This window comes from Solanum verrucosum, unplaced genomic scaffold (genome assembly GCF_900185275.1).
Source record: "Solanum verrucosum unplaced genomic scaffold, falcon-dt-bn FXZP01001278.1, whole genome shotgun sequence".
NCBI classification, from domain to species: Eukaryota; Viridiplantae; Streptophyta; class Magnoliopsida; order Solanales; family Solanaceae; genus Solanum; species Solanum verrucosum.
Window position 1 is genome coordinate 327891 of NW_026020317.1, and position 14812 is coordinate 342702.

General features: G+C 35.7%; 1 protein-coding gene across 1 annotated transcript; it reads left to right on the forward strand.

Moving 5' to 3' along the window:
- Window positions 1-661: 661 nt before the first annotated feature.
- LOC125835241 (probable phospholipid-transporting ATPase 4) lies at window positions 662-6746 on the forward strand. The gene is made up of 11 exons (XM_049514370.1): window positions 662-705; window positions 1386-3233; window positions 3335-3445; window positions 3924-4200; window positions 4295-4383; window positions 4479-4566; window positions 4660-4869; window positions 4964-5089; window positions 5278-5376; window positions 5542-5733; window positions 5840-6746. Exons 2-11 carry the CDS (start codon window positions 1441-1443, stop codon window positions 6476-6478), a joined length of 3624 nt encoding a protein of 1207 aa, XP_049370327.1. The 5' UTR covers window positions 662-705; window positions 1386-1440; the 3' UTR covers window positions 6479-6746.
- The last annotated feature ends 8066 nt before the right edge of the window (window positions 6747-14812 follow it).

The following is a 14812-nucleotide window of genomic DNA, read 5'->3' on the forward strand; positions in this document are numbered from 1 at the left end:
TTATACAATTTTTATTTGGGTCTGATCGCCAAAGTCACTTCCAATTATAAGTTATAATATCAATTTTACATATACAAATCAATGATTTTTTTTTTCCAGATTCATATTAGGTATGTTTGTTAACGTGATTTTTTATGAAATATATTCATTATAAAATGATAAGTAATACATATCATATTTTTTTTAAATGTCAAATATTTTTCTTTTAAAATTTATGATGAAAAAATTTCACTAAAATAAGTTGGCAAAAATATTTGAGAATCTATGGCCAAAAGCTAGCTTTAAAGATTTAGCATTGGTTTATCCAATATAGTCGGCATAATTTTATGTGTTGAGTCCAAAAATGCCACATAGATGCAGAGACAGAGGAAGAGCATATAATAAAAACAAAACAAATCCAACTAAAAGTTCCGAAAAAAAAGCAGTGATTTCCATGTCCATACCAAGAAGAAGAAGAAGAAACAAGAAGCTGTGGCCTGTATGTTTAATTAAATGTTAAAGCTATTCTGCTTCTCCTAAAATACTGGCATTGCTTTGGACTTTGGGATAGAGAGAGAGAGAGAGAGAAACAGACTCTTTCCCTTCCTCCCTCATTGTCCTTTTCTCTCTCTCTTTCTTTCTTTCTTTGTTTCTCTCTCTGTATCGTTTTGATCTCAAGAAACATTCTTCTCTCTTCTACATTTCTTTCAGCCCTTCCTTTTTCAGGTACCCTTTTTCAGGTACCCTTTTTCAGGTACCCTTTTTCTACCTTTTCTTGAAATGGGTTTCCATGGAAATGAATAGTTATTGAGGAAATAGGTTGTTAATGGAAGATATTGAAGAAATGCCTTTATACCCTGTTTCTTGTTTTTTTCTGTTTTTTATGTGCAAAATGCTGGCAAAATAGCTGAAATATTTCAAAGAAAGTTTAATATGCAGTAAAAATTTAAGATTTTTCTACCTTTTCTTGAAATGGGTTGTGAGGGAAATGAATAGTTATTGAGGAAACATGTTCTTAATTGAAGATATTGAAGAAATGTCTTTATACCCTGTTTCTTGTTTTTATGGCTCTTATGTTTGTTATGTTCAAACTGCTGGCAAAATATGCAGTAAAAATTAAATCTTGATGGAATTTAGTGCTTAATATGCTTAGGTAGACTCAAATTTGTTCAAGAAAAAAAGGTTATAATCTTGATGTTAGTAATTAGATGAGCTGTGGTTAATTTATATCACCTTTTCTGTTACAGGCATGGCCTAATTCCTCTGGGGTATCCCAAAATTCAAAAAAAAAAAAAAAAAAAAAACAGGATGCTTGAATGAGGATGGCCTAATTACTACTACTCTGGGTATCCCAAAAATTCAAATAAAAAATAGCTGATTTTTTTTTTTTTTTGGTTTTTGGAAAGTTTTATCATGTGGTGATGCAACTGATTAAGGCTTTGCTTGAGAGGGAAAACAAGAATGGCGCGAGGCAGGATAAGGGCAAAGATCAGAAGGAGCAGTTTGCATACATTTGCTTGTTATCGATCGCGTGCCACAGAAGATGGCAGCCCTCATCAATTAGGCCCTGGATTCTCAAGAGAAGTACATTGCAATGAGCCTTATCTCCATGAGAAGAAACCTCTCAAGTATTGCACCAATTACGTAACCACCACAAAGTACAACATCATTACATTCCTACCAAAGGCGTTATTCGAGCAATTCAGGCGTGTTGCTAACTTGTATTTTCTCATGGCTGCAATTGTATCAGCCACAACAAACCTTTCACCATTCTCAGCTTTTAGTATGGTAGCTCCTTTGGTCTTTGTGGTTGGGTTGAGTATGGCGAAGGAGGCGTTGGAAGACTCACGGAGGTTTGTACAGGATATGAAGGTCAATCATAGGAAAGTTGGTGTACATAAGGAAGGTGGTGTGTTTGGTCCTAAGCCTTGGATGAAGATTCAGGTTGGAGACATAGTGAAAGTGGAGAAGGATCATTTTTTCCCGGCTGATTTACTTCTTTTATCGTCCAGTTATGAAGATGGAATCTGTTATGTGGAAACTATGAACTTAGATGGAGAGACAAACTTGAAAGTAAAAAGAGCATTGGAGGTTGCTCTACCTTTAGAGGATGATGAGGCTTTCAAGCATTTCAGTGCAACCATAAAATGTGAAGATCCTAATCCTAGCCTTTACACTTTTGTGGGAAATCTTGAATATGATCGTCAGGTTTATCCTCTCGATCCTAGTCAGATTCTCCTCAGGGATTCAAAGCTTAGGAATACAGCTTATGTCTATGGAGTTGCTGTATTTACTGGTCATGATAGCAAGGTTATGCAGAATTCGACAAATTCTCCTTCTAAAAGGAGTAGGATTGAACTACAGATGGACAAGATTATCTACCTACTTTTCTTTGTCCTTCTCGCGATCTCATTTGCCAGTTCAATTGGCTTTGCCGTTGATGCAAAATTCGAATTGCCAAACTGGTGGTATTTGCAACCTATGAACAAAGTGAATAATGTGGTTGATCCAAAGAAGCCTGAGGTGTCAGGCATTTTGCATCTGATCACTGCACTTATATTATACGGGTATCTGATTCCGATATCCCTCTATGTTTCCATTGAAGTTGTCAAGGTTCTACAGGCGTTGTTCATAAACCAGGATATACTTATGTACGATGATGAGTCTGGAACTCCTGCTCAAGCACGGACATCAAACTTAAATGAGGAGTTGGGGCAGATTGATACCATCCTCTCAGACAAAACTGGTACTTTGACATGCAACCAAATGGATTTCTTAAAATGCTCAATTGCTGGTACTGCATATGGAATGCGTGCCAGTGATGTAGAACTTGCAGCTGCAAAGCAGATGGCTGCGGACATTGGTGGGCATTATATTGGATCGCCGAGACCTGAAAATGAGAATGACTTTGGTGAATCAGAAATTGAATTAGAGTCTGTCGTCACTTCTAAAGATGATTTTAAACCTGCAATTAAGGGTTTCAGCTTTGAGGATGATCGCCTTACGGATGGACATTGGATGAATGAGCCAAATGTAAATGACATCTTGTTATTTTTTAGGATACTTTCAGTTTGTCATTCTGCTATTCCCGAGCTAAACGAGGAGACTGGAAACTTTAACTATGAAGCAGAATCACCTGATGAAGCAGCATTTCTTGTTGCGGCAAGGGAATTTGGCTTTGAGTTTTGTAGAAGAACTCAATCAAGCATTTTTGTACGGGAGAGATATCCTTCTTTTCAAGAGCCAATTGAACGGTGAAACAGTCTTGAGTACTCATAACTTGCTCTCAACAATTGAATACTGCTTGTAGTATGATACTATTTTCTAACTTTACATAGTGTTACTGTTAATTTAGGGAATTCAAAGTTCTCAATCTGTTGGAGTTCACCAGCAAGCGGAAGAGAATGTCTGTTATAGTTCGGGATGAGAGTGGCCAGATTCTTCTTTTCTGTAAAGGAGCAGACAGGTTTTTCCTCCTATGTCCTTTTTGTTATTATGAACTTTGCATCTGCTCTTTCATCCCTTTAAAGTAGGTGCTCTAAGTGACTATTTTGCTATGAAATAGCTGTTACATTGTCTGTAAATTACAATATGTTTATTCCCTCCGTTTTGATTTGTTTGTCTGATTTTTGACTTTGCACGGAGTTTGAGAAAGTAAAGAAGATCTTTGAATTTTGTGATCTTAAAACTAAATACATGTAAAATGTACCAAAATGTCCTTTAATCTTGTGCATGCCACGTGGAAAGTTGAAATCAAAGAGTTGCCCAAAAGGAAAGAGACATTCTTTTTGAAACGGACTAAATAGGAAATTACGACAAACAAATCGAAATGGAGGGAGTAAAAGTTATGAGAATCTCTCTTCTTGGCTATTTCTTAAAGCTTATGCAAATGGTCTATGAAATTTTTTTAATATATAACTTCAACGTTTTTTTGGATTATGCAGCATCATCTATGAGAGATTATCAAAGAATGGAAGGAAGTTTGAGGAAGCTATGACAAAACATTTAAATGAATATGGTGAAGCAGGATTGCGTACACTTGTGCTTGCCTACAAAAAGCTTGACGAGGCAGAGTATTCAGCCTGGAATGAGGAGTTTTCTAAAGCAAAATCTACCATTGGCGGTGACAGAGATACCATGCTTGAAAAGGTATCTGATGCGATGGAACGGGACTTGATCCTTGTTGGTGCAACTGCTGTGGAGGATAAACTACAGAAGGGAGTATGTAACTTATGCTGTTACAAAATTCAAAATATAATTTCTTGCACATAACGTCTATTGTTTCTGACTAATTCAGTCTTTTTCCTTTGACCAGGTTCCTCAGTGCATAGATAAACTAGCGCAAGCTGGTCTCAAAATCTGGGTACTGACAGGTGATAAGATGGAAACAGCCATCAACATTGGGTCTGTCTCCTAAAAAGAGAAATGCCTTCCACCATTCATACTTATTTAGTCATTTGGTTTTTAACTGCTAAAGTATAATTCGTGTTTCCTTGCAGCTATGCATGTAGTTTGCTTCGACAAGGAATGAAACAGATATGCATAACTACGATGAATGCAGACTCAGTGGCCCAAGATTCTAAGCTGGTAGGCAATTCTAAAACAAGCATGCTAATATATTCCTTGGGAAATTTATTGTAGTTGATGGAGTCTCCATTGCTTTATTTTTTTACTGGTTAGGCTATGAGGGAGAACATTTTGAAGCAAATCATGAATGCTTCTCAAATGATCAAACATGAAAAGGATCCTCATGCTGCATTTGCCTTGATCATCGATGGGAAAACTCTAGCTTATGCGTTGGAGAATGATATGAAGCATCAATTTTTGAGTTTGGCGGTTAATTGTGCTTCTGTCATCTGCTGTCGTGTATCTCCTAAGCAGAAGGCCTTGGTAAGATATGCCGGATTGACTTTTGCAGTTCTTCTTGGTTATTCAGCCATTTAATTGGTCATAGTAACATTTATTTGCAATCGGTTTGGATCAGGTTACTAGGTTAGTAAAAGAGGGAACTGGAAAGATCACCTTAGGAATTGGTGATGGTGCAAATGATGTTGGGATGATTCAAGAAGCGGACATCGGAGTTGGTATCAGTGGTGCAGAAGGAATGCAGGTTGGTGGTGCATTTAAGTGGCATTTGGGCCTTAATAATATAAACAGAATGACAGAAGTAAAAATACATATCATAAAACATCAGCTAGGAAATGAAGCACACTAAATTCCTGCTTGGAAAACAAGTCTTGTTTCAGTTCCTCTTTGATACTGTAATTGGGCTTTATATAATAGTCAGCTTCGTTGCAGGCTGTGATGGCGAGTGACTTTTCTATTGCTCAGTTCCGGTACCTGGAGAGACTTCTTGTTGTACATGGGCATTGGTGCTACAAACGAATAGCTCAGATGGTAATGATTATACATCTGTTTCATTTTATAGATAGATGATGAAATATATGTGGCTGGTAACATCAAATGCACTAAAGCAGATTCAAATATAATTATTTTTGTGATTCTAGCTGGATCCTGCACATATATTTTTCTGATTTGCGCCGTAATCTTGTGCATTTTCAGATATGCTATTTCTTCTACAAAAACATCTGCTTTGGCCTCACACTCTTTTACTTTGAGGCTTTTGCTGGCTTTTCGGGGCAGTCTGTCTATGATGATTCATATATGATGCTGTTCAACGTCATTCTTACGTCATTGCCTGTAATTGCACTTGGAGTATTCGAGCAGGATGTGCCTTCTGATGTTTGTTTAAAGGTGAATATCTTCTCCTCTTAGTTTCTAAAAAAATGACTTTTTACACAGACATCTCCCATCCTCGTTCCCTCCGAAAAGAGTTCATGTCTGCTAAATTGTTCTGCAGTTTCCAGCTCTGTACCAACAAGGTCCCAAAAACTTGTTCTTTGACTGGCATAGAATACTCGGGTGGCTTGGCAATGGTATCTACACGTCCCTCATCATTTTCTTCCTCAACATTATCCTCTTTTACGATCAAGCCTTCCGTTCTGATGGTCAGACAGCTGACTTGACTGCTCTGGGCACTACAATGTTTACGTGTGTCATATGGGCTATCAACTGCCAGATTGCACTTACAATGAGCCATTTCACATGGATACAACATATTCTTATTTGGGGAAGCATTGCTACTTGGTACATAGTCCTCTTGATCTACGGAAGGATAGCACCAATCTATTCTAAGTACGCGTTCAGAATACTGGAGGAAGCTCTAGCTCCTGCTCCAATCTACTGGTGCACCACTTTTTTAGTAACTTTGATGTGCACTCTGCCATACTTAGCTCACATTGCATTTCAAAGATCGTTTAATCCGTTGGATCATCACATCATTCAAGAAATCAAATATTATAGGAAAGACGTTGAAGATCGTCATATGTGGAAGAGAGAAGGATCTAAAGCAAGACAGAAGACCAAGATTGGTTTCACAGCCAGAGTAGACGCGAAAATTCGACAGTTGAAAGGGAGACTGCAGAAAAAGAAAGTGTAACTTGTGTAAAGGTTGATTTTCTTTTTTACTAACTTCTTTTTTTCCCCTTTCAATTACTCTTAACAGAAATTAGAGGGTTAGTAGGACACTTACAGTTTTTCTTCTTTAACTCATTTGTAAAATTCTTTTTTGTGTCCCAGTATATAGTGAGCAATCAAATGAGGTTAATTCATTGGTTCCCTAGTACTGTGGCATGATGATGTATTGTACAATATTTACTAATATTTAGGGAAGGAAACTAATACATATATAATTTCTCTTGTGAGTTTGCTTTTTGTGTAAATACTATTCAATAATTGATTTCTTTCATATCTTGTACTTTTTTTTTGTCTTTGGAGAACATGACCTCAGATACAAGGTTACGGAGGACACAAATTAGGACAGGAGGTTAATTAGATAGTTGAGCGTTGTCTGTATTTTCCTTAAGCTTGAAGGTCTATCAGAAATAACATATCTATCTCCATGATAGTGATAAGATTTGCGTACACTTTTACCTTTTTTAAATTTCACTTTTGTGGGATGACCCTGAATATGTTGTTATTGTTATTTTTCTTGAGAAAAAAAATTCAATAAAGCTAAAAACACATATTTTGACTATCATTTAGCAGCAGCACTTATATTTTGTGCTTCCTGTGTGAATGCATGCAAGGCAAAGGAATACACTCATAATGGAATTAGCTGAAGCTAAAGAGAACTTACGAAACTTTACTAACTGATATACCAATTAAATACAAAATTGATACATTTCAAATAATTTTTTTTTATATAAACCGATGTTACAGATAGGATAAATATATAATTTTACTAATTGATACACAAATCAAATATAAGTCTATAGTTTTACTAGCGTATACCTAAAATTAAAGGTGCAAATGAGTCTTTTGAATGTTAATTTCTCACTTTGTGAAGATTGTTTCGTGTATATATAATGCATATATGTCACCAATTGTGGAGTGATAGAAAATTATTGATTTAATTAAGAGTTAGTACTTTAAAATCAAATTTTAAATATATATATTTTATTTCAAAAAATTTAATACTTTTATACCTGAATTTATGATCAAAATTGAAACCAAATAATCCTCATAGTAAAAAATTTAATACTTTTATGTCTTAATGTCACCAATGGTAAAAGGTGTCTTTGAAGATGGCATTCTTTGTAGAGGATTTATCTTTTGTTCAGTTTTAGTTGTTGGAGCAAATATATTACCATCACTTTCCATTTTTGTTCTCCTGCTTCTTCAAATTCTGAACTGTGAGATAACAATCCTAAAATATTAACTAATCTCATGATAACTTGTTTTCAATCAAACGAGTCTTAAGTATAGTAGTTTACTTATTTCTTTTTATATTTTCTCTGTTCTATTTAACTTGAAACTTATACTAAAAATAGATTTTCCTCTTTATTTGTTCATTTTATCAAATCAAGAGAAATATATTATTTTAATTTCTTACACTATCATCAAATAACTATATAAAGTAATAGTAGTTGAAGCTAGATTTTCAATACATATATAAATAATAAGAAAATAATGTAATAAAATAAATCCCTCATAAATACTCCATCTGTTTCAAATTATTTGTTGTGATTTTTAGAAAAAAATATTGTTTCAAATTATTTGTCATGGTAGAAGTTCTAAGACAATTTTTTTTTCATTTTAACATTAACAATAAAGACCTCATCGTCCTTCGGGATGGCTCAGTTGGTTTGGAGGGTGGTTATCCACACGGATGACCTGGGATCGATCCCCCCTTAATGCCTTCTGAGTCGAGCCTGTCGCATAGGGCTTGCCTAGTGCGGTTTACATCCCCTGTGTGGTTTGCAGGCTATTACATAGTGGGGGGTTTACCCAGTGCACACAAAGTGTTCACCATAGAGTGCTCACCCGAAGGGCGGAGGTTGTAGCGACTGCGGGTTATCCTGGGGTTTAAAAAAAATAAAGACCTCATCCACTTCAATTATAGAGTGATGACATATATAAATAGAGAAAAAAAAAAAAGAGTATCTTACCTAAAATTAAAGGTGCAAATTTTTCTCTCTTCTTTATGGAGAAGAGAGTCTTTTGAATGTTAATTTCTCAGTTTGTGAAGATTGTTTCGTGTATATATAATGCATATATGTGGGACCCAATATAAATTCAATTTCTATGTTTTTAATGCCTCTTAATTTTCAGAAATTCATCACTAATTTTTAAATTAATTAATTATATTTTGATTAATACATTATTGATTGAACATAGATGAGTTCCGAGGTGTGAAGTGAGAGAGCAAGGAATGTTGATGTCCGATCTAAAATGCATATATTTAACTATTATTTGACATATAACTTTATATTTTTATCTTATTAGTGCACGAACTATATCACCTTATATTTAATATTATATACATATTTTAGTATGTAGGACAAAAACGATATAAAGATGAAGAAATCCAAAGAAAAAAAATGATACAATTATGTAAATTTGAGAATTTTCTTAATAATTCAAGAATTGACAGAGGTCTAGGCCAGTTTTTATTCTAATTTCTCTGGGAATGAGTCCATAACCTTATGTATAAAAGTCCAAATTTAATAAGAGAAATTTTGAAGCGATGAAAACTAGACTTTTAAGATCTTTCATTTGATAATTAGTAATTCACCATATAACTCTTTACATCTTAATAAATGTGATTGTTTGAAATTAAGTCTTGTACAAGCTAATCTAAAATTTTATTCTATCATATAGCTTCCAATTTGGTTTGGTTCTAAGATTTTCCTTACATGTCTATATGAATGTGATCGATATGATACTAATTAATATGCAATCTCTTTTGATTTGTAGTGGAATTTCACTAAATATATTGTTATTGTCCCGTAAAATATTATGTCTATAATCAACACACGATGCTTTGACTCTTTTTTTGTAGTAAAGGTATGTATGTTCACTTAATGAGTAAACATTAGGATGAAAATTCAAAGCAAAAGGACATATTTGTGTGTTGTAGCTTTCATATGAAATTTCCATGTAAATTTCGTGCAAGGACTTTAGAAAACAATAACATTTCCATTTCTATTTTCATAGTTGCCATTGCTGAATTTAATGTACTACTAGTGAATGTGTCCATCCAGAAAATTGACCCTCAATTTTAAAATTAAGAGTGAATATGACTCGTTGAAGAAATGATGCATATATATTAATTTCATTTAATAAACAATGCATATTTTCTTTTTTTTTTTGTTAACAAATTTAATTTGAAAAGGTCATGTGGTTTTAAAAAAGTATTATAACTTACATAAATACCATAGTGTAAAATCTAAATTACCTTCTATCCCTATTATTTTTGTAATTACAGAAATCCCATATTTTTTAGGCATTTCGAATACATAATTAAGGACCGAATACATTATTGTTGATACATTACGTATCAATTTGTTGCACTTATTAAGGGAAAAAAGCTGAAAAATCAAATTAAGATCTCATAGTATCCATTTGTTGCACTAATTAAGGGAAAAAAAAGAAGCTGAAAATCAAATTAAGATCCCATAAATTAGGTTATTCCATTCCAAATTATTGTCAAGAATTCAAAATCTTATAGTGTAAAAACCAAAAAATTCAAAAATTAAATTTCATCTTTTTTTATTTTTTAAAATTAAGTCTCATTTGATCATTGATGTGCAAAAAGTTACAATTTTGAGTTTGGCATTCCAAACTTTGTACATGATCATTGATAAGAGACTAGAGCTCAAGAGACTAACAAAATAAGAAAATTATAGACACAATTCAAGGTGGATCATACACAAAATGAGAAGGTTTAATTTTAATTTGTCTAAAGGATGGGAGACTCCATTTGTCCATATTGATTAGCCCTCGAATGTTGCTGGGGAGATTAGAGAATAGGGTGAAGACCTTGATTTCCTCAATTCTGTGACTTAGCGAGGCTAATGCATCAGCTGGCTTGTTAGCCTCTCTAAAACAGTGGACGATACTAAAATTATGGTCCTCAATCATCTTTTGAATCTCCTGTACCTGGTTGCTGATTTTCCAAGGGGGTTTCCACTCTCTTTTTACAGTTTTGGATAAAAGTAGGGAGTCTGTTTCTCCAATGGCCATCTACATGCCTTTTCTAGCGCACCATTGAAGACCATAAAGTAATGCTTCTGCTTCCGCCGTATTGCTCGTGCCATTGCCCAAGGGGATGAAGTAGGCAAAGATGAAGTCTCCCTCTTGGTCTCTTATTATTCCCCCACCTCCACTTTGACCATTAGAGCAACTACCATCACTGTTTAGTTTTACTCATAGCGGAGGGGGTTTGATCCATGTTATCGGTATGCTAGTCATTTGTTGGATATTTGCTTCACTAGCTTTGCATATGCTCATCCAGGTTCCCCGAATATTTATTTTATTGAATTGTTTCTGGGTCACCTGCAAAATGAAATTAACAATATTAGAGTTGGTTCTGTATTTAGAGGGTCTAGCTCCTTCAAACTTATTACAACATCTCGTTTTCCAAAGTTCCCAACAAATAACTTGAGGAAGAATTTTAACAATGTAGTCGAAGATAGGATTGATAGATTTGTAATTCCACCAGCTAAGGAGAATCATTTTGAGATTATTTTCATTGATTTCTATGCCCAACGGACCAGCAAAGTGTCTCCAGATACTCTTTGCGAAGTCACCTTCACAAAAGAGGTGTTGCACATCTTCTAAATCTCTTCTAGCATGAGAAGTAGTGCAATAGTAACATTTGGGTTCAAGGGTAATGCCCATCCGTGCCACTCGATCATCAGTTGAGAGCTTATTATTAACGGCTCTCCACACTAGAAAAGCCATTTTAAAAGGAATTTCTTTTCTCCAAAGTTTGCCATAGAAGTTGTTGACTTCTTTTTTTTGCCTTAAGCTATCCCAGGTAGACGCAGAGGAGAATTTCCCTGAGTTGGATAGATTCCAGATGGCCCTGTCCTTCTTGTTTTCATCTAACGTAATACCTATGGAGTAGAGTTTGTCCTTGATCTCATTAGTAGGCTGGGAGGTGAAGATATCCCAATTCCAAGTTCTTCTATTGAGGACTTCTCTAAGGTTTACGTCTGGAGGGGTAAAATCCACTGGCATGTGCTTGTAGATAGGCCCCCATGAGCACCACTTATCATACCAGAAGGAGACCTCTCCTTTGCCAATTTTCCACTCTATATGAGACTCCATCTCATCTTTGATGTCGCAAATCACTTTCCAATTCAGGGAATCTTCTTTTTACCAAGAAGCATTTGAAGGGTGAGAATTATGACAGTATTTGGCTAACATAAAAGAGCTCCAAAGGGATTTGGAAGTTCTGATATTCCACCACTGTTTAGCTCTAAAAGCTTTGCTAGAATCGGTGATGCTTCTAAAGCTAGCTCCTCCTTCAATATAAGGATAGCATAGTCTTTTCCATGATGCCCAATGGAATTTTCCTTCCCTGACCAGAAGAATCTAGCCACAATTTTTTCTATAAGATCCAACATACCTTTCGGAGGGTTAACATCAATCAAAAGATGGACAGGTAGTGCCAGGAGCACGTGTTTAATGAGGATAGCTCTACTTCCCATTGAAATTAGTTTAGTATGCCAACCCCTGATCTTACCAATGATGTTGTTCACAATGTCAGCATAATACTCAATTTTTTTCTTCCCTGTGGTTAGAGGGCACCCTAAGTATTTAATGGGGAATTTTTGGTATCGCATCTTTGTGATTCTGCTCATTCTGTTGATAACGACTTGCTTGGTGTTGGGGCTCATTGAGATGCAACTCTTATTTTTGTTAATGAGCTGTCCAGACACCTTTTCATAGATGGCTAAGGTGTTGATGACCCTTCTCATGCTTCTTATGCTTCCGTTGCAGAAAAGAATGGTATCATCTGCAAAGGAGAGATTATTGACATTAGGACAATGGTTATTCATATAAAAAGAGGTGTACCCAACAGAATTGTATAGATTATTCATCAATTTAGAAAGAAATTCTGTAGTAAGAATAAAAAGAGATGGGGAAAGTGGATCCCCTTGTCTTAGACCCATCTCTGACTGAAAGAATCCATGTTTTTTTCCGTTAATTAAAACAGAGTACCAATTGTGAGATATGTAATTATGAATCAGGTTGGTCCACTGTTCTCCAAAGCCTAGTTTCTGGAGGATCCTCTTCAAGTATTCCCAAGACACTCTATCGTAAGCTTTTGTCATGTCAAGTTTCATCACCACATTTCCACCCCTGTTAGGTTTGTTGATATCACTGATGATTTCTTGAGCCAGCAAAATGTTTTCCGAGATAGATCTTCCTTTTATGAAACCACTTTGGTTCTTGGAGATGATCCTAGGAAGGATACTAGAAAGTCTGTTGTTAAGGATTTTGGAAATAATTTTAGAAAACACATTACAAAGGCTAATGGGTCTAAGATCTGAAAAGCTTTGAAGGTGATCAATCTTGGGAATCATAACAATGCATGTGTGGGTATAGAACTTGGTGAGGGTGGCTCCTTTGAAAAAAGAAATTATAGCATTATGAACATCGAGTGAAATAATACTCCAACACTTATGGTAGAACATTCCACTCAATCCATCAGGCCCAGGCGAGCTGTTAGGATCAATAGAGAAAACAGTATCTGTCACTTCCTTGAGCTCAGGGAAGGCATTAATCATAAGGTTATCTTGCTTCGTAATATAACTATCAACACAATGTAGGGAACTGAAATCAGTATTGGTAGAATCTTGAGCAAACAGGTTTCGATAGTAATTCACTGCTCCATTCGCTATAGCATCAATGTCTTCCAGCCAATTATCATTATCATCTTGGATTCTTCTGATATTCAGCCTCCTTCTTTTATCTTTAATGGTAGCATGGAAATAGGCTGTGTTAGGATCTCCTTCATTGAACCATTTAACTCTAGCTTTTTGGCTTAGAATGGAATCTTGAATCTTAAGATATCTGGTAAAAATAGCTTTATGCTTGGAGAGTTCACATCTGTTCTCAGGAGAATTATCGGTAATACATTTCTCCTCTAAGTCATAAATGTCCCCAAACGTCTCTCTCGACCATCCACTAAGAGTTTTAGTGGTATTCTTGATTTTCTGTTGAAGAATGTAAAGAGGGTTGCCTTGGATGGTGATATTCCAACTGTTCCGAACTGTCTATAGAAAATTAGGATGGTTGGCCCAAAAGTTTAAAAACTTGAAATACTTAATACATTGAGATTGGTCTTGCTAAAGATCTACAAGCAGAGGAGCATGATCCGAGCAGGTTCTAGAGAGGTGGATAACCGATGTGTTATTAAGGTTGTCAAACCAACTATCGTTATAGACAAGCCTATCTAGTCTCTTCCAGATGGTATGAGGAGGATCTCTATGATCGCACCACGTAACTTTCGGACCTGTGAAACCAGCATCCTGTAGCCCACACTCATTTAAACAATCAATAAAATCCATGCTTTCCTCCAACCTGTGAGGTCTACCTTCAATTTTTTCCTCTCTGGTAGAAATAACATTAAAATCGCCAATGACTCCCGACGGATCATGGATATTGGCTGCCATAGTTCTAATATCAGCCCATAATTCTGTCCTCAGCACTTCCGAGCATTTTGCATAAACAACAGAGAGATAGAAAGATGTGCAGCTGTTATGATTCACTTTAATATGGACATGTTGTTCCTTATCTTGGAGGATGGTAATGTTAATGTCGTTGGTCCACATAAGCCAAATTTTGTTAGAACAATTGTAGAAAGCTCGGTTCATACCCATTTTCCTTTTGAATTTGTCAATCTTACTATTGTCTACCTTCGGTTCTTGGAGGCAGATAAGAGGAAGCTGATATTGGTTTTTGAGAGTTTGGAGTCTCTCAATAGAACCTTTGGACCCTATACCTCTGATATTCCAGGAGATGATCTTAACCATCGAAAATAGTAGGATTGGGGTTGTTTTGCTCCTCCATAGAGGATAACTGAGTGGAGTTACTGAAGAATTGACTTCCTCCAATTTGGTCTTGATTTCTTGGGGATAGATTGTTATACTGGGCTATTTTATGTTGCACTTGGTTTATCTTCCTGTGATTCATGTCTGTCTGCTTCCCACTGGTGCTTCCTCTTGTGAGTTCATCATGAGAAATAGAGGTTTCCATATCATTTTCGTGGTATTTTTTAGTCATCTCTTGTGGTTGTTTTGACTTGTCCCCTATCGTCATGATCTGATCCCGCGGTTGTTCCTTTATTGCATCCGGTGGATCTGGTACCAACATTTTTTCTCTTATATTATCATATTTCGTGTGGGTGGCCCCACTAGGTAGATTGATAGGGATCTAAGCTACGGTCTTATCAACTTTATTATGCTGCCCTTCTCCT